We start from the raw sequence: 19,244 nt of genomic DNA, 5'->3' as shown, positions 1-19,244 counted from the left end.
AGTTTTCTATTCTTAGCTGACAGGAGTGGTATTCAGTGTGGTCTTTTGCTGCTGTGGCCCAGCTTCAGGGTTTGTTTTGTTCTATCTTCACAGATGCTCTTCTGCAGACCTTGGCTGTAATGAGTGGTTATTTGAATAACAGGGCAACATGATGTATAGAAGGACACATGTGGTCGTTCACTGCGCCTGGTCTCACCTCTGACATCAACAAAGCACCAATAGCTACACCACGTTCAAACTCACTTAAATCATCTTCCTTTCTCATTTTGATCCCTAGTTTGAACTTCAGCAGGTCATACTGAGTCATGTAGACTGAGTTCCTGCTATTGGGTGTACTGATTAGATGTTTGCATCAACGAGCAGGTTAGCATAAAGTGCCCAGTGAATATAGAGGTGTTAAATAGTTATTACTTTTTGCTTAATAAAGCCTCCTATTGCTTATCATTAGTAGAACAATTAGCTTTTATTTATTTATTTGTTGCATTTTCTGAATAAAATGTTCTCTATATGTATTAAATGTATCAAAACAAGTCATTTCTGACACGATGCTGATGAAACCTGTCAACAAAAAACATTAATGACAGCAGAGAAAATGCACAGTGGAAAGTAACACTGTGCATTGCTTAAGTAGTTAATGCACCTGTACCCAGTACCAGTCTGGGTACAGGTGCCTGTATCTTGTTCATCGCGTTCTCCCCCTAGCGGTCTCATTGTGTCAGCACATCCTTGATCATGTACTGATGTGCAGCCGCCGGCAGGGGGCGGTGTAGCACAAGTCTGTACCAGCCTGGACAACCCTTTTCTGCATATGAGAGCAGCGAAGCAGCAGGCGGTTAACAGGTTAGTAAAGTTGTATTTTTGTTTGTATACAGATCCATAGTGACTTGAATGAAAGCAAAAAAAAAACCCCTGTGGTTTCTCATCAAAACATTTTTGTTGCCGCCGCCGCCAGTTGAACCATCTTTGTAGGGTTTACATCACCAACTGTTGCTAATTAGCTAATTAAGACTATAAAGCGCCACAAAGAGTGAAAGCCTTGGTGTTGCTGGTCTGTGGTGGCTCCTTCTGGTTGTTTTAAACGCTCTGTAACTCTTTCAAATGATGACAATAGACTGGGATAGAAAAAGAAAGCGTTTAAGTTTCATGCACAAAGGCAGTTAAAGGTTTTATGTTAGATGGCAGGCTAGCGAAGCTAAAAGCTCATTAGCTGACATAAAACAAAACAACTGTATTTGTTGCATTTTGCTCCACCTAATTGAAGCATTGGGACTTTGAACACACAAATCTGTTTGACAAATAAGTGGCCAAAGTCCAAATCCAGAGAGCTGCAAAGATTCAATACATGCTGAGGACAAATCAATACAAAATCCTTTTTAGAGAAAAAAAATTAAAGCTCCAACATATTTAATATCTAGTGAATGCGTCACAATTTCCAGGTGACAGTGTCTGAGTCCAAGGATTAACGATGTATAATTTATACTCGTGTAAAGAAGCAACGAAGCTGTTTTTGTGTGCTATAACTGTCATAAATGATCAGCTTCATTAGGCTTGATCAGAAATTAAGGAAACATAGGTGCATAAACCTTAAATGTCCACATTTACTGTAAATCATCAGATGTGGGAAGGGTTCTTAGATCAGGATGAGCATTGCAGGAATGTTTAGAAGAGGCCTTACTTGTGCTGAGATTAGTGTTTTATCCTTCAGGCGAGAAATGCCGGGAAATATGAGGAATGTGTTGTCAGCTGTAGCTACTGTATCTGAAGCTTATGCTTGCTGACAGGAGGGTCAGACACATGAAGGAAAAGGTGAAAGGGTTTTTTTTTTGTAAGAGGAAAAACAGACAACTTCCTCTCTGCAGTCCAGACCTGTGCAACATGATTTATTCTTTAAAGACTCTGAATTTTGATTAAGTACTGTAGCTGCTGTCCAGGTGGAGTATAGTTGTGTGAGACCACAAGACAGGTTCAGTGTAGTCACAGGGAAACTATTGTCTGTGACGAGCCTCTGGACCTCCACGCACACTTGCTTTCAGTCTGTGTGCACGTATGCCCCATTCACATGCTTGCTGCAGATCCTCAGAAAGTTCTAATTTTTGTTTTTGAGAGTCAGCGTCTAAAAAAAGGCCTCAAATTGATGGCAATTTCAGAAAGGCGAACATTAAATTTGATCTGTGGCAGACTTGATGAGCATTTGTCTGCTTATTTATTCTCCCTTTTTTAGATTTGTTTAATTTTCCATCCCACAACAATGACAAATCCCACTACTTTTTTTAAAAATAGTTAAGGTATTTGCACAACTTGTGTGGCTGTGCGCTGAATTTAAAACCCAGAAAAGGAAGAAAACCAAGGGGATTAAATATAAGAAAGCGTCAGTGTCACAAAAGTCTGTTGGAGTCCTTCACATATTTTGCCTAAATATTCAGTGTGATCAGCAGACACATTCACAAACTTCCTCTCCATCCACCACCACCCCCCTGTGTCCTATGGGACCAACACAGAATTCTGGTGAGGGGTCTCCAGAGCCAAAAAGCAGGAAGTCACAGCTGTGCTCATCCCCCTTTCGGCATGTGTGAGACTGCGAGTATATGTTTTTATGTCTCTTGTCTGCATCAGTGTGTGTGTATGTGTGTGTGTCTGCGTTGCTCTCTCGGACAGTTTATCTGTCCAGTTGGACTTTCTATTCCCACTGCTTTACTGGAGAAGTTTCCAGCACTGTTAAATGAGGGAGCGAGAGGGAGCGAAACCTTGGCTTATAGAGCCTAATAAACACTGTGTGTCATTGTGGCTAACGCTGCAAAGCTGAGTGCAGTGGACTGGTTTGTGGAAACACACACACACACACACACACACACACACACACACACACACACACACACACACCCCCTCTGTAGACTTGTTTTTATTGTTTCTGCCTCCTCCACTTATTTTGTTACTTTTCCTGTCTTATTGCTCTCTTATGTATACATGTAGTTATCTATTATATAATGAACTGAGGTCCAGCCTCAGTTCATTATATAATTAATCAGAAAAATGCTGATATCTTCTGGTTTTAGTCTTTGTGGACTACAAAAGTGGAAACTTCAAATTCTGAGACGTTGCGATGGAGAGTACGGTGTTAATAGGTGTAAAACACAATAGAAGAAATGCATAAATGATCAAAAAGTTTTGAAAAAGCTTGCAAAAGTTAACATTAACTGTTGAAACTGTTAGATAAAACCATAAATATGCTGTGTAAATTGTTAAACGTTGTTGATAAATATATGAAATACAGTAGCTAGCTAAAATTGTGGATAAACTGTTGAAAATCATCAGCTAAATAAGTTTCTAGCTGTTGAAATTGTTAGCTGAAATTACAAAGTCCTTCTGAAAGCAAACATTTTCATTCAGCGACCTGGAAATGCACATGCGGCAGTTCGGGCAGTTATTTTGAAAACCATGTTGCATAGTTTGTCCACCAGAGGGAGCTCTGCAACTTCCCTGGTGGTTGTGTTTGGAACGCTGCAAATAAAACTGATCCGAGCCGAGTCGGGCAGCTACATGTAACAAACGTTGATGTTTGGTGTTTAAAATAATATTGGCCAATTTATCGAAATATCAGATTTTTAAGTTACGAGATATTGGTATCCATATCTGCCTCAAAAATCCTGTGTTGTCTGTGCCCCAATCAACAGTCTAGTCTAATAAAAATGCTTAAGGTTGCTGACTTTTTGCTGCAAAATAAGGTTATAAAAACCTGGAAGTTATATTCATACCATTGTCTGTGCCTTTTTTTGTTTGTTTGGGGATTATCCCTCCCCTTCTTATAGTGTCCGTTTCCCAGACATTGATTAATCCTAGTCTTAGACTAAAAACACGTCTCAGTCTAGACTTCGTGCACATACAGAATAAATCTTCTTTCAGCTGCTTCTTTATTTGCATGGGTTCACCACAGTGGATCTGGTCGTCTTGACTATTGTAACGGTCTTTATTCAGGTGTCAGTCTGTCACTGCTCAGCCGATTGCAGCTGGTCCAAAGCGCTGCGGCACAGCTATTAACTGGCACACACATGCAAGCCCACATATCCCCCATAGTAGCTTCCCTATACTGACTTTTATTTGTTTTTTAAAGCATCACATGGGTCGGCGCCTTCTTACCTCTCTGATCTTTTATGTTTGCACACTCCCTCTAGATCAGAAAGGTCTGCTGAGCAAATGCTCCTAGCTCCCGAGTTCCAGATGAAAAGACAGAGGATATCGGGTCTTTGCTGTAGCTGGTCTGATGTTGCCTCCTCACATCAGTGCCTGTCTATTATTAGACACTTTAAAAACCCATTTAAACCCACTTTTATTCTTTGGTTTTTATCTGAGCAGTTTGATTTGTGCTCAGATTTTCTCACTTCAGGTTTCCTTTCTTAAACGCTGTCATTTTGTCCTATGCTTCTATACTGTGGTAGTTCATGTCTCAGACACGGTCTGATAATATGTCTGGTATGGACTAAAAAAAAAAGATCACTGAATGTAATGAATACACGTTAAATCTAGCAGTAACCAAAGGTAGTCAGCAGATGGTGTTCAAACTGGTAAGTCCGCAGTGATGCAGGAACAGCTGAGTTTGCTAACCATAACTGATAAATGCTGTACTGGAAATAGTCCAGCTCCAGTTTAAAATGAGCTTAAATGAACACCGTAGAACATGAGAGGGGGGTCCTGATGAAGGGGTTCCTGAGTAGGTCTGACAGGGCTGAAAAAGGTTGGGAACTGCTGTTCTAATGGGCGATAAATATAATAATGAGTTTCAGCTCTGGCTTTGATCAAAGGAAATCCTAATGCTGCAGCGTATAATGAATTCCTAAACTGCTCCAAGCTTTGTGGAAACTTGCCCCTGAGCACAAAGCCAGATCCATTAAGAAATGGCTTTTTCCTTTTTGGTGTGGAATAAACTTGTCTGGCCTGCAGAGATGCCCTGATCTCAACCCCATTATACACCTTCGGGTTAAACTGCGAGACAGCGCTTATCACCCACTCGGTGATCTCACTAATGCTCTAATGGCTGATTAGGAGAACATCCCTGGAGCCAGGTTTCGAAATCCTTTGTGGAAAGCCTTCCCTGAACAGTGGGTAATGTTTTGGAATGAATGAAAGTTTATGTTTGGGTGTCTGCAAACTTTTTCATCTCTTTATCCATCCCTCCTTTTCTTCCTCTTGTCCGATGTCATTCTCTCCTTCTGCAGTCTCATTCTTCTTCTTCTTCTACTTGAGCGACCATGGCTCTTTTGGCTGTAACTCTAAGGCTTTTGTTTTTAATAGGCGCAGCGTGCCTCTGTAACACCGGCTGCCTTTTGTTTTGGTTACAGATAAAATCACTAGTGGAAAACACAACAGCAGAGAGACACAAGGAGACAGGAGAGATGGAGAAAAAAACGAGTGTGAATCCCGTGGTGCAGGAAAAAGTGGGCAAATTAAAGGGAGAGGAAGACGGTTCAGTTCCCTCCTGTTTTTTAATGTCTGGAGCAAGATACAAGGCAGATAAGGAGGTCAGTAGGGAGAGGAAAGGATAGCGCCTAAAAGGAAAAAAGAACTAACAATCTTCCACATGTGTCTGAAATAATTTCCTTAATCTTATCTAAGGTTTTATCTGACTTATCTTTTTGTCCTCTCCTCCCTTTCTCCCACCTTTCACTCTGACTTTGTTTGATCTCAGACCGACGCTGTGTTACGTGCACGGTGCAGACATATGGAGTTGATCACTGCGCCTGTTGCTGATGTTTTCTTTGGGAATGCTGACAAGTTGACAGGCGAGGCGCAGCACTGACATAAAGCCTCACTTCACTGTCCGGATGAGAGAGATAGAGAAATACAAGGAGAGAGGGAGAAGGAGATAAGGGCCAGGGGGAGGGTGAGAGACATAGTGAGAGAGAGAGAAAGAGATAGGGAAATAAGGGGGAGTTGAGAGAAAAAGAGGAGGAGATATGAAGGGGAAAAAAATGACTTCACGCCGCGACTGGACGGCCCCCTTTTTTCCCCTCAACCTCTCTCTGTCTCTCAACTTTTTTCCTCCCTCCTCCTCCTCCTCCTCCTCTGTGTGTTTTTTTAAATGATTTGGGGAGAAGAGGGGAACGAGCATTCGGAGCTTGGCTGACGGTGCAGGCAGGAGCGTCACATAGGCAAACAGGAGCCTGAGGGGGAGCGCACTGGGACTAAAGAGGACTGAAGAGGCTTGAGGTGGTTTTTGGATCAGATGCACTGACTGAAAGGTTGACTAACAGGCAGGCAGAGAGGAGATGAAGAGCATATAGGTTTATGTTAAAAAAGCCTTAAACACTGCATGCACAGAGAGCGAGGAAGTGGCCATATACACCGATTTATTTCTGCAGGAAAGTCAGGGAGGCAGACACCTTGTGAGGAAGGCTGAGCATTTGCAGAGCAGAGTTTTGCTCCACTGAGGGGAGACAGAAAAAGACAAACAGAAGCACGTTTTGAATGAAAGGACCTTTATCTTCATCTAGCAATGCTTTTGAGGAACTCTGCACCAAGTTGTTGCTGTTTGCTGTGCTCCTGGACGCTGATGCAAGCTTAGGGCACTTTTATCTTCACTGAACTCCTCTTGTGAAGAGGATCCAAGCTGTCTTTCTTTTTTTGCAGAGTCCTCCTTCAGTAGAGGTGCTGTGCTGACTGTAACTATGTTTTATCAAAGATACTCTTTAACACTATCATGGACTACTTGTCTTCTGCTCCTGTGCGTCCTGGATGCGTGGACCACGGCCTGGCCAGCCGTTCAACAATCCCAGAGGCAGCAGCAGCAGCCTCGGCGGTACAGACAGATGTCAACCCTGTCTTCATCCTCCTCCTCCTCGTCAGCTGGTAACCTGTCAGAAAGTGCAGAGAGCAAAGTGGAGCGCCTCGGCATGGCGTTCAAGCGAAATGTGCGTGAGCTGCGTGAGAAAAGCTCCTGCTTGGACCTGGTTTTCCTGGTGGACGAGTCCTCGAGCGTGGGGGCCAACAACTTCCTGAGTGAGCTGAGGTTCATACGCAAGATGCTGTCCGACTTCCCCGTCGCACCGGAGAACACCCGCGTGGCGCTGGTGACCTTCTCATCCAAAACCCACGTGGTGACGAGGGTGGACCACATCACTGCGCCTAAGTCCCACCAGCACAAGTGCTCCCTGTTCAACCAGGAGATCCCAGCCATCAACTACAGAGGAGGAGGCACCTACACGAAAGGAGCCTTCCAGAGGGCAGCGGTGAGTCAGACTAATGGATTAATGATTAATGGATCTTTACATCTTGACATTGACCCCAAACTTGCTTCACATTTCTTCAGTCTGCGACCTGCTGGGTGTGTGTGTGTGTGTGTGTGTGTGTGTGCATGCATGGAGTGATTATGGCCTAGAAAGGCTGATGTTAATGAGGCCTGTTGCTGTTTTCCTCTAAATTACACACCCGCAGACAGTGAAGGGGAAGCCGCTCGCCAGCTAATTGTTCAGGGGTTTCCAGTGATTAAAATACCATAAAGACTGAGCGCACGCGTGCACAGAAATACACACCATGGATGTATCTGAACAAACTGTAGAGCAATAAGAAAAATGAGAGAAAAGAAAAGTAGAAGAGATGAATTTTTAAGATTAAACGCGATTAGATGAATCTGATTTTAAGCTTTGCGTTTAGCTATCTTTGATTTTGTAGCTTAAACAAGCTGTTTGGACCGATTTAGTGTAAAAGCTGGAGTTTTGGGGGGTTATGTGGGGTCATAATGTTGGCTTGTTTATGGTTTGTTGATTTGTGCTTCCTGACACACACACACAGACAAACACACACACCCAAGACATATGCCACAGTTCATCCGTCAAGTCCAAACAGCCCAGCTGTAAAAGCTGTGTTGGTGGTATAGGGTCTGGTCCTGTATAAACATGCAGGCACCTCGACTCATGCCTCTGATCTGCAGTCAGTTACAAACTCATGGAAGCGCTGAATACACAGCAGAAGATGGGGGATATTTAGGGTCTGCAAGCTCACTAGGAAGTGCTGCAGCTGAGTGCTCACCTGGGTGAGGAGCTGAACTATGGGGTTGCTGTAGCTCCGGAGGTAAAGCATTCCTGGCTGCTCCAGTCTCCATGCCAGAGCATCCTTGGGCGAGATACTGACCCCAAGTTCCTGTCACATGTGTTCATCAGAGTGTGAATGTTGGCTAGAAAAATCGTAAAAAACAAGTTCTTGTAATGGATGAATGATGCATGTTGTATAAATATCTATAAAGTGCTTTGTGTGCTCAAGTAAAGTAGAAAACCAGGCCATTTACTATATTCTGAAAGGCTGCAGAGACCTGAGTTTGATTCAACCCCAGACTGTTTTCTTTGTGTTATTCCCCCCACCTTCCTTCAGATCCCCGACTATCCTGTTCAGTTTAGGATAAGTCTTTGGTCTGAGGACATGACACACAACCGAAGTGATGTCAGAGTGAGATGTTTCCACCACAAAGACGGCATTTGACGACCGCCCCTGAAGAGTTTGATGCCTCAGTATAGATCAATAATGTGATTTGTCGATCATTAGAATAGTTTCTGGGTTTTTCCAAGGGTAGCTGTAACCACCCTGAAACCACCCTCACTAACTTCTGATCCAAACCCGGTCATTTTGTTCTGACAGCAGGCCTGAAATATGACAGAAACCACTTATTTCACAAAAGAGCTTCAGGGATTACTCGTAGCATGCTTTCAAGGGGTAAAGAGTTACAGTCAGCAATCTGGTGTTAAGTAACAGCCTGGTATTGTGAAGCAGCGTCTGAATGTCATTCCAGTTGTCCTTCAGTAAGTTTGCGTGTTATTCCATGCCATCTGTTTGTGGTTAAAGACACAACAGCTCCAGTTTTTCCTATCTCAGCACGTCCCTGTTTGGTGCCGCTTAAAGGTGCAGATTGATATGCAAAAAATGGACAATGCATAGACACGACACACAGAAGCAGCGTGTTATTTATGTCACTTATTAGATTAAAAAAAAACAGTTTAGATTTGACGATCCTGAAATTATAATTCATATTTCCACTCATTCTGAATTTTCTGTTAATTTTTGCTTTTGCTCTTTAAACTTAAATCAGTTTTTTGCTGCACTTTGTGAACTTTGTAACAAAAAGCCTCATTTGTAGACAAAGGCAGAGGTACGCCAAGTTCTGGCAGGTTTACCCATCTCTCCATCCCCGTTTAAAGCTAATAGTCTTGGACCGTATCCTCCGGCTTAGCACTGAAAGCTTGGCCCTCAGGACAGGTTTTCTCTCACCCTGCCTCGCTAAGTGCTGATAAGCAGACTGCTGGCTGCATCCCAGCTGCTAAAGACCACAACAATAGCAAGAAAAGGCTTTCAGGGCAAACTTTAGCGCCTTATCATTATTCAGAAGCACTCAAAATGCTTTAGGTGATTTATCAAGTGATGTCGTGGACTAAATCAGTCAAAGATGGCTTTTTTAGGGCGTATTTCTACTTAGGCTCCTAACTTGGTTGTAACAGATTAAAAGTCTGATTAAAATAAAAGCTTGAATTTCACATCTCATAGCCAGCAAACACCCCCGTATTTCTTTCCAACCTCTGCAGAGTGAGAGTGGGCTGACTGCGTGCTGCCTACACAGAGCTGAGTTTTTTGTTTTTTTCTGGAGGCAGATGAGGCTAGCAGATACAGACGTCCAGAAAAATAAATAAATAAAAGAAGCTTCGACCTGATGGAGCAGAACAGTCTGACATTTACTGTGTGTCTTCACAGGATCAAGGAAGTGATGTTAGAGTGAAAAATCTGTCTTTAATTTATTGCGTAATCTCTCTTCTGTTTTTTGGGGGTTTTTTTGAGTCGTCTGTCCGAATCTGACTGGAAAAAGAAAAAAGGAGTTTTGTTGTCTGTTTCCATCTGTCACATAAAAAATGGCTCCGCTAACACTAGTCAACAAGGCGCATATCCGGCTGTCATCGTGTACCAGCTAAACTGCAGTGCAACCATCAGAGTTTTGAAGTGCAGATTCTGTGGTTTCTCTGTAGGAGAGCGCATGTTCTTAGTTATTTCTTCCAAACACGTGCCCCCACGTGGATCAGTCTGACAGAAAGTCCCGAACGCCTGAGTGTGCATGTTTAAATCCGTGTGAACGTGTGCATTGGTGCTTAGAAACTAACAGAGACAGTGAAAGTTAGGCAGGGAGGGAGAGAGAGGATAATTGATAATTGCAGGATAATAATAATAATGCCATATTTTATTCCCTCGGCGGGTCTTGGCTGTTCTAAGTGCTGTAGAAAGCTGGGATCCATTAAGAGAGACATTTTTCCACCAGCCGTGCATGTAGAGACAGGGCTCTCCTCCAGCGCTCTTCATCTCCGTCTCTCTCTGTCTGTCTGCCATCTCTCTTTTCACCTAATACATCATGTGGTAGGCTTAAAGCATCAAATTATGTAGGTTAAATAATGATTTCTGATTTTGGTTTACGGTAAGATTGAAGGTAACGCTCAGCGGTTTGTTATACATTTGGAGTGTAAACTTAGTAATGCTAAGTCTGGTTAAGTGATGTCATACTCATAAACTTTTTCTAATACTTATCACCTTAGCTAAAAGCAGAAAGCTTTTGAGCTGTTCTTAATGGTGACACTTTGTAACTTTGGTTCTTGGAGCCTAGACCCCCTCCAGGTGGGGTGTAGATGAGGAAAATGAATAAAGAAGACCTGTTACTAGAGCTGGGCGATAGAACGATAACGATATGTATTGCGAAATAACTTTTTCTCGATAGAAAAATTTAACTATTGCGATAGGCCTCACCGCTCTTGTCCTCTTAAAAAAAAAGAAAAAAGAAAAAAAAGAAGAAGGTCAGCCAATCCAAATTAAGTAGTGCAGAGCCGAACCAATCACAGCCGCAGCGTCACGTCACGTGACTTGTTACGTACAGCACAAGTGCCAAGCCGCACGTGTATTTGTTTTGGGAAGCAGCCAGCCGCCGTGCCGCCCGGGTAACGGAGGAAATGAGTGTGCCGACTAGAAAAATCAACCGAGCGTGACCGAAGGTTACCGAAGAGAAAACAGATGATGGTTCCAATGCCGGAGAGATTGTCGAACGGAAGAGCCATAGAAGTTCCGTAGTGTGAAGGTGTTTCGGCTATTTCAAGTCTGACAAAAACAGAGTAGCGTTCACTGTAAATTGTGTCGAAAGCAAGTCTGGAAATACAATAAACCAATGCATGCTCAATCTCTGACTGGAAGCGCTAATTCGTCATTCGGCTTTTGTCAGACTAAAGTAACTGTTAAAACTGTTTGAAAAGCTCAGCTATACAACAAGGAGAGATTGAGAATTTCCTTTTAGTTCTCAGTTTATTTGATATTGACAAAAGTTAGTCAGTTTTGTCTGTTCTTCTGTAAAACAAATTAAGATTTATTTTTAGAATTAATATTTTGTTTCTAAGTGGAATTGACAATTTAGTCTGTTTCGTTTGTTCTATTTTGAAACTTAAACGCTTTAGCGGCTGCCTTTTGTGTACTTTGCAATATTTGCCTTTATTTATCTGAAAAAGTCTCATGTTCCTTAAGTACATCTACCCTGTTGAACTTATTATGGGAAATAAATATTTAAATCAAAACAAGCTGCTGATTATTTCACATTTTACTTGTGAGCAACGGCACATTTACATCTTACAAATATAGTTATTTGGCTTATATCGTGATAGATATCGTTATCGCCTGAAATGAAAAAAACATATCGTGATATGAAAAAATCTTATATCGCCCAGCTCTACCTGTTACTGTCACATCACAAGTAAACCAAAAGATCATAAGCATTATTTTGAACTGTGGATCATGCAAAGCCGCTCTAGGAGAGTCTGAAACTAAAAATATGTTCCTGGAAATAAGCACAAACGTCCTATTCTTCTTCTTTTTTTGGTTGCTCCCTTTAGGTATCTTCCATCCTGTCCTGTCACACCAGCCCTCTGCATATGTAACACACCTTCCCCCTCTCCTCTGCCTCCTCTTTTTTTGCCTAGCAGTAGAATAGTTTCCATCGGCACCCTGCTGGTCAGTGGCTGTCAATTGACTTGAGTGATCCGGTATGGAAAACTCATTCTTGATGATCTGTATATTTATTTTGGCAAAGATTTTTATACTGAATGCCCTTCCTGAGACAACCCTCCCCATTTATCTGGGTGTTGGGGACCAGCACTAGGAGTACTCTGGCTTGTAGTCACCTGTGGCCGTCTGTCGCAGGGCTAACACATGGAGGAAAGCAGCCATTCACGTTTAAATTCACACCTATGGCTAATCTAGAATCACAAACTGACCTAAGACGCTTGTTGTTGAACTGTGATAGAAAGCTGGAGGACTCAGAGAGAACGCAAGCCACGGTCAGGATCTCCTTGCTGTAAGGTGACAGTGGTGTTTGTGTCTACATGCAATACTTGGAAATATCACTAATAAGAATGCACAGTGCCTGCTGGAGCCTAAACATCAGTATGCAGATCTTTTTTTAAAGACTGTTTGCTCAGTACAGTCATAGAAAAACAGGTCCTGTTAGAATCCAGGAACAAAAAAAACAACAAAAGAAGCAATGAGCATTAGTGGATCCACTTTAATGTAGAGAAAATAAAGCAGGGCTTTTTAATGCCATCATACTGACCTTAATTTTTTACTAAAATTCAACAGTGCATGCAGAAACTTTTTAAGACCCAGTGCTCTACAGCGCAGCGAGAAGCTCAGCTGTCATGGAAACTGGTGGGATGAGGAAAAGAGAGCACCATTTCAGACAATCTTTCCTTAAAAGGCATTTATTGTTCTGCACCCACAAAAAAATGTAGTTGTGTATTAAATGAAAAACCAGAAGCTATTTTTTTTGGACATCTGGCCAGTCGCTGCATGAAGTTGGATGGTAGAAGCGTGCCATTGGAAAAGGCTTCAAACGCTGCTGGTGACCTGCTGAGGTCGTCGTTTGGACCTCGAGGCTCTGAGTTTGGATATTGTTTTCAGTTTTTTGATGGTGTTCCCACTAGCTTTTTCCACGATTAATATAATCTGATGTAGACCCCTAGGTTCCTGAAAGCAATACCAGCAGTGTGAAACTTTGAAAACTCCACACTTTAGTTCAGAGACATTTCAAAATATAAAAAGCGTCGCCGGCTTTTTCTTTCTCCTTTCACTTACGCACAGCAGGGAGTGAAAAAATCTATAATGCAGTAACTGTTATGTACTCTTTAGTTCATTAAGTGTGCGGCACTTAATCATGATGATGATTCACAGCACTGCAGGGTCTGCGTCCTCTCAAGCCTCGCTCTAGACATGATAGCCTTGTTAATGATGACATCACTCCTACTTGAGTTTATTTTTTCCAGCACGGCCGCCGTTCGAAGTCGTTGATGACTTTCAGTACATGATTTCATGAATAGCTCTTAAGGAATAACCCACACTGACCTCGAGAAATGAGCGGCGTGCGTCACCTCTGCTTCTCCAAGGTTTTTTTTAAACACTTAGTCATTTTCCACGCATTTGCCTCATACACGAGCAGATATCTCGAAGGTGGTACGGCTCCAAGCCTTTGCTTTTATTTTTGTCTGTTGCTCGTAATCTTAATGATTCAGGAATTACGGCTTTTTCCATTGTTTCTTTTATTACAGTTGGGTTTGGATACGAGTCCCAGCTATAAAAATAAAATCTCTCTATGCGTACAATCTTACTAAAAATACTCCAGAATCATTTTTGTTCTGCCGCCTCGTTTGTCTTTCCCCTGAAGATTCACCTTTTGTGATGCGTTGCCACATGCTGCCAGATCTCTTTCTTTTAAATAAAAGCCTTCTTTCTCTCTAAAGTAAGACCTGGCTTGAAATCCTAGTGAGCAGAGTGTTAAACTGGACTTGGCGGTCTGGCTGTGTCAGCTTGCCTTCACAGCTGCACGAGACACAGACAGATGGGCAGCGTGTGCTGAAAGATAATGGAAGAAATGGGAGTGGGAGAAAGATGGAAGAATAAGAGGAAAAATGAAGTAAAAAACAGGGGGAAACACTTTCACAGTAATGTTTTTACCTGACTACTGGTTAGCTGTGTGCTTACTCTCCCAAAATCTGGGTCATACCAGATATTAGAGTAGTTTACCAGGGTTAGCCACCTGGTAAGGAGCTTTCTGCTCTCCTGGCCAGTGTGATTTTGGAAATCCATATAAGTTGGACTATCAGGTGGGAGATTTTCCCCTTTTTCCTCAGGGAAAAGATCCAGCAGCTCCTTATGTGCCCAGCTCTCCAGAAAAAAAAACACACATAGTCATGCTTATTACTCACACACACAGTTTATGGAGCAGCTGCATGTCTTTACATGATTGTCATCCTATATAAGTCAGACATGTTATATTATGGTCTGTAAACTAGAGTGTATGCATGAGAATATATGTTTGCAGTGTGTCTATAAATATGAAAGGTCAGGCTAAAGCTGGCAAACATATTTTTTTTTCTCCTGCTGGATTTTTGAATCCTTCAAACATCCACCATCCATGTTTGAGCCGCATTATGAAGGCCGATTCGGAGGGGAAACACGGTGTTGGCTCCCAAACCTCATAAACAACTACTTCATTTTCAGTAGTCGCTATACAGTAAAAAAAAATCAGAAGGTAAACGTTTAATGTGACTGTAGTATTTTCTTCTTGCTTTGTGTTAGTTTAGGAGAACTTTGGCATTTTTTAGAGCGGCCCAGATATTTTTTCCCACTGTGAAAACTTGATTCCAAGCCAACATCTTATATTCCCAAGCTGATGTTCCATAGGATGAAGGCACTCGTGGATCAGTCTTCATACACATTTCTGTTCTGACTACATCGAGCTTTGCCAGACCACAACAAGCAAAACAAACATGCTAACATCTCAATCCAGTTTTCCTGTTTGTCCCACTGCTTTGCCTTTCTATCATCTTCTCCTTCCCACCCAGCCTGTCCAAGCAGGAGGGGACGTCATAGTCATCAGCTTTGACGCATTACAGCCAAAATATGCAGCGTTGTTTTTCAAAACATTGTCTATTAGATTAAACGGGGGGCTGTGTAAGTTGCTTACATTTGGCCTGCGGAGATGAGCCGTGGGGTTCCTGTTCATTCTTGGCCAGAGGAGGCACACAAACACTAACATACACTTGCGATGTTTGGGAGTCTGATACTTGGCCCGAATTTCTGAGAGCAGCAAATTAAAATGGGAAATGAAGACCATCCATCACCTGAATGCTGGAAAATGTTGTCTTAGACAGGGTGATTCAAGAGGTCCTTTTATTTTGGAAAGAAGAGGGGGGGAAAATGCATTTGCTCACTGGAGCATTTTTAAATTTATTGCGGCTGAGTCACCCAGCAAATTTCAAACAAGTCAGTGAATTCTCACCTCAAGCTATGAAGAAATTTAAGCCAGACTCGAGTTAAGAGTAGAAGAGTTTAAAAAAGGAAGGTTTTTCGTGGACAGCCAGTGCAAACTAGTCCCCTCTGTGTTAAATGAAAGCAAGGTGCATCTCTTTGAAGCAATTCCCCAGCTGTGATAAGATGATAAGAAAAAAAAAGACTGTTTCCTGTCTCTGCAGCTGCCATTTCCCGCCATCTCACTCTTAATCATTTCCTCCCCTTCAGTCTGGCTGCTTCTTTCCTGTATTCCTCCATTCTCCTCCTCAGTATCAGAGGTACTCTTGCAGGGATGGGTGAGACAGAGGCTTGGAGCTCCTACCAGCCAGAAAAGGCCTGATAAGCCACATAGGAATGTCCAGAGACACCAGAAGAGCTTTAAATATGTTGAGTCTGCAGTGGGATGTGGGGCTGTGCTATCACTGTATGTATATATATATATAGCACCTCATTAATCTGTAAAATGATTAATTAAGACGGCGGCAGCATGTGCTTTTGCGCCTCCCTTTGACCTGTTAACGCCAGCTATACTCTGTGTGATTGTGAAATAGGGTCTGCCTGAGAGAATAAGGGATATATCAATGGTTGTGACCCCAAAACCGTAATCACACACTGTAGAGTGGCAGAGCTTCAAAGCTGGCTGTTTAAACAGTCTTGTGACTGATGATAGCTCGGGATAAAATTCAAACTGTGTCTGAAATTTTGGACGACAGTCTGACAACATGACTTCAGCCATGACTTATGTCTGCTGACCAACCAATAGGAAGGCAACCTGAACCAATGCACTGATAAACACTGGCACTTGTTAAAAACCAAACCAAACTCAAATCGAATACACTGAGTTAAGCCATGCAAAACAAAAGTTTGGTATTGGACCAGAGAAGAAAGTGGAGTTGAGCTGCGGCAGCAGAAGCTTGATTTTATGATGTGTTCTTCAGCTGTTGTAATGACCCCGCCAAGGAAGATGTAACATGGAAACAAGTAGTGGAGGAACTGAAGTCATGATTCAGCCCATGATTCAGTGGGTATTATCACTGTTTAGTTTTTATGCATTAAACTGTGTACCACCTAGTTTTATGAGATTCAGTTTGGGTGCATTAATAAGAATGCTGGTATCTCACAATGTGTAGGTACCTAAGCTTTTTTTAAAAATGGGGCAAAAGCAGCAAGTAAGCCTATCGCTTACCAGGTTGGACTCTTTTTCTTTTTTTGCCTTCAGAGTTCCTTTTATTCTCTGTGGCACAAATTCAACAAGGTGCTGGAATCATTCCTCAGAGATTTTGGGGCATGTTGATGTGATATCATCACACAGTTGCACACTTGCATTTTCTTCCTGATTGTGGCAGTGACAAAACAGTGCCATGCAGTTTATACTTACAAACAGTTGTTTGCACTGTTGCTCTTGGGACCTGCAGCTGCTTTGAAATGGCCCCAAGCGACTTTCCTGACTTGTTCAAGTCAATAATTCGCTTTTTCAGATCCATGCTGAGCTCCTTTGACTTTCCCATTGTGGCATTTGTGGGTGTTTGTGTCCAATGAGCTCAATTTAACTGGCATCAGAAAAGTCACCAGCTGTAGTCGCTCATAATCACTCACAAGAAGTTAAGAGGCCATGCTATAAAGCTCATTTCACTGACAACTTTCTAAGTCACCAAAATTGTTAATTCATGTTGCTGTATGTATATTTTTGACCCAGCACATGTGATCACTTTTTTCTGTTAACCCATAATAAAGTCATAAAAGATCCAAACTTCATGAATGTTTTTTGTGACAAAGAAGTATCTGTTCCAATCACTCTATCAGAGAAAAATCAGAGTTTTAGAAATAATGGGAAACTTAAGAGAGCCATGATATTATGTTCTTTACAAGTGTATGTAAACTTTTGACCACAACTGTACAAGGCAGGATGGATCCATACCTTTATGTTGTTTACACCAAATTCTGACCATTCAGAGGTTATTTAAGTAATGATTTTCTCTCTTTTAGACCATTCTCTGTAAACCCTATAGATGTCTGTGTGGGAAAATCCCAGCAGATCAGCAGTTTCTGAAATACAGTGGAACCCCGACTTACGAATACCACATTTAACGAAAAATTCAAGTTACGATGGCACTTAACGGCAATATTTCTGCCCCTGCTACGGCAAAATGCCCACGTAACGAAATCTGCTGGCTCTGTTTGGCTGAGCCTACAATGCCCACAATGCCTTCCGAATCATGTGACAACCCCCTTGGCTTTCGTACTTGCGCTTCGCTGTTCCACTTGAACAACGTATTGTTGTTGCAGTTAGCAATTAGCCTATAGCCTATCGTTCACTCAAAAGGCGCGATGGGTGCTTCGACTTACGAAAATTTTCGACTTACGAAAGACCCTCAGGAACGAATTAATTTCGTAAGTCGGGGTTCCACTGGCACCAATAGCAACGAAAACTTCAAAGCCACTTACATTACCTTTCTTCCTCATACTGATGCTCAGTTTTAACTTCAGCAGGTTGTGTTGACCATGTCTACATGTCTAATTGCACTGAGTTGATGCAATTCGATTAGGTGATGAGATATTTGCATTAATAGTAATAACAATTACTCTGTGCTTATTAATGCCTCATATTACATATTGTTATCTATGATTCTGTGTAATATAAGACATTAAACGATGAGTTGAGATGTTGAGTTCTCAAATCATTTCCAACACGATGAATCTGTCAGTAAACTGAGTACGTACTTGTGATAATGAGCAGCTGAACCGCGCGTGCATAAGATCATTGCGTAAATACTCAGTGTTTATTTTTCAGTGACCATTGAAATCAAAATAAAATTGCATGCTTGAAAATAAGGCCAACCAAAAAGATTCCTAGACTTTGTTTATGAAGAAGTCTACCTTAACCCAGATATTTCATCCTCTTATATTTTGTTTCGGGAACAGTTAGGTGGATGGTGTTACAGACGTTAGGAACAAGTTGGCAAAGAATTGTTGCCCATAGCGTACTTCACTTTCATGGCCAGAGTAATATTGTCAAAAGGATCTAATTTTGAATAGTGCATTTATGAGTGTACACCTTAAACACACAGAGACTTGGGCGTAGTTGGAAATATATTCAGACGCTGTCATGGCGATGGACATAATAGACTCAACATGATGTGTATGCTTCAGTGTGAGCGTGAGTCTGATTGTATGTTTTGGGTTCCAGAGGAAGAAATGCATTAATCTCAGGTTCTGCTCCGCTGGGCCTCTTCATACTGAATCATTGAGACTGAACACTTCTCCGCTCTCTTCTTTGAAACTCTCTCCATCGACCTCAAATATGCTTTACTGAAACACTCTGGGGAATTTATTTCTCACAAAATGCTGACTGACTGAGCTGCTCTTTGTCTCCATTGTCATCATTAATTCTTGGGTTTGGAGGAAAGGAAACTCTGGGCTTCAGAGTGATTTTTCATGGCAGAAGATGCAATTCAGCCTCTTAACATGTATCCAATTACTCCTATGATGGTCTCATTTCCACAGTTGGTGAGTAATTCTTATAAAATGAAGCTGTATTGTATTTTATTTTATAATTTTCACTTTACCTTTCTTGCCTTTTGGTTTCTGCTAACAAAAAAATAATTGGTTTCACTCTACTACTCTACAATTAGCAATTACAGCCTAGAGCCATATTAAAATTAAATTTTAGTGGGGAAAAAAAGAGTTGCATTATGCGAATTTACACCATAATTTAAGGATCATGCAAGGACGAGGCATTCATAATCTGCCTGTCCATCTATCCACAATTCACAAGAATCACTGCTCCTCCCAGAGCATTGTTCAAATTTTAGTCAGACAAGATTAATTTGTCCTGAATTTGGCTGTTTACAAACCTCCTTGACTTGTCCTCATTGGTTCAAGCAGCACAGCCAGCCAGTGACAAC

The 19,244-nt window shown here is 41.9% G+C and overlaps 1 protein-coding gene across 2 annotated transcripts in view; it reads left to right on the top strand.

Annotated features, from left to right (window-relative positions):
• The first annotated feature begins 747 nt into the window (after window positions 1-747).
• svep1 (sushi, von Willebrand factor type A, EGF and pentraxin domain containing 1) overlaps window positions 748-19,244 on the top strand; it is a 121,565-nt gene continuing 103,068 nt past the window's right edge. For both annotated transcript variants that reach the window (XM_086279924.1, XM_086279915.1), the window contains exons 1-3: window positions 748-840; window positions 5,334-5,513; window positions 5,681-7,220. In XM_086279924.1, coding sequence (XP_086136050.1) covers window positions 6,660-7,220 — 561 coding nt within the window. In that variant the 5' untranslated portion in view covers window positions 748-840; window positions 5,334-5,513; window positions 5,681-6,659. The remainder of the gene's footprint in view (window positions 841-5,333; window positions 5,514-5,680; window positions 7,221-19,244) is intronic.

The sequence above is a fragment of the Aulonocara sp. 'chitande type north' Nkhata Bay genome, linkage group LG3 (assembly GCF_057382095.1).
Source record: "Aulonocara sp. 'chitande type north' Nkhata Bay isolate Kocher_YH1m ecotype deep benthic linkage group LG3, A_spYH_male_GT1.1, whole genome shotgun sequence".
NCBI classification, from domain to species: domain Eukaryota; kingdom Metazoa; phylum Chordata; class Actinopteri; order Cichliformes; family Cichlidae; genus Aulonocara; species Aulonocara sp. 'chitande type north' Nkhata Bay.
Note: the sequence above shows the minus strand (reverse complement) of the source record. Positions and strands in the feature narration are given on the sequence as shown.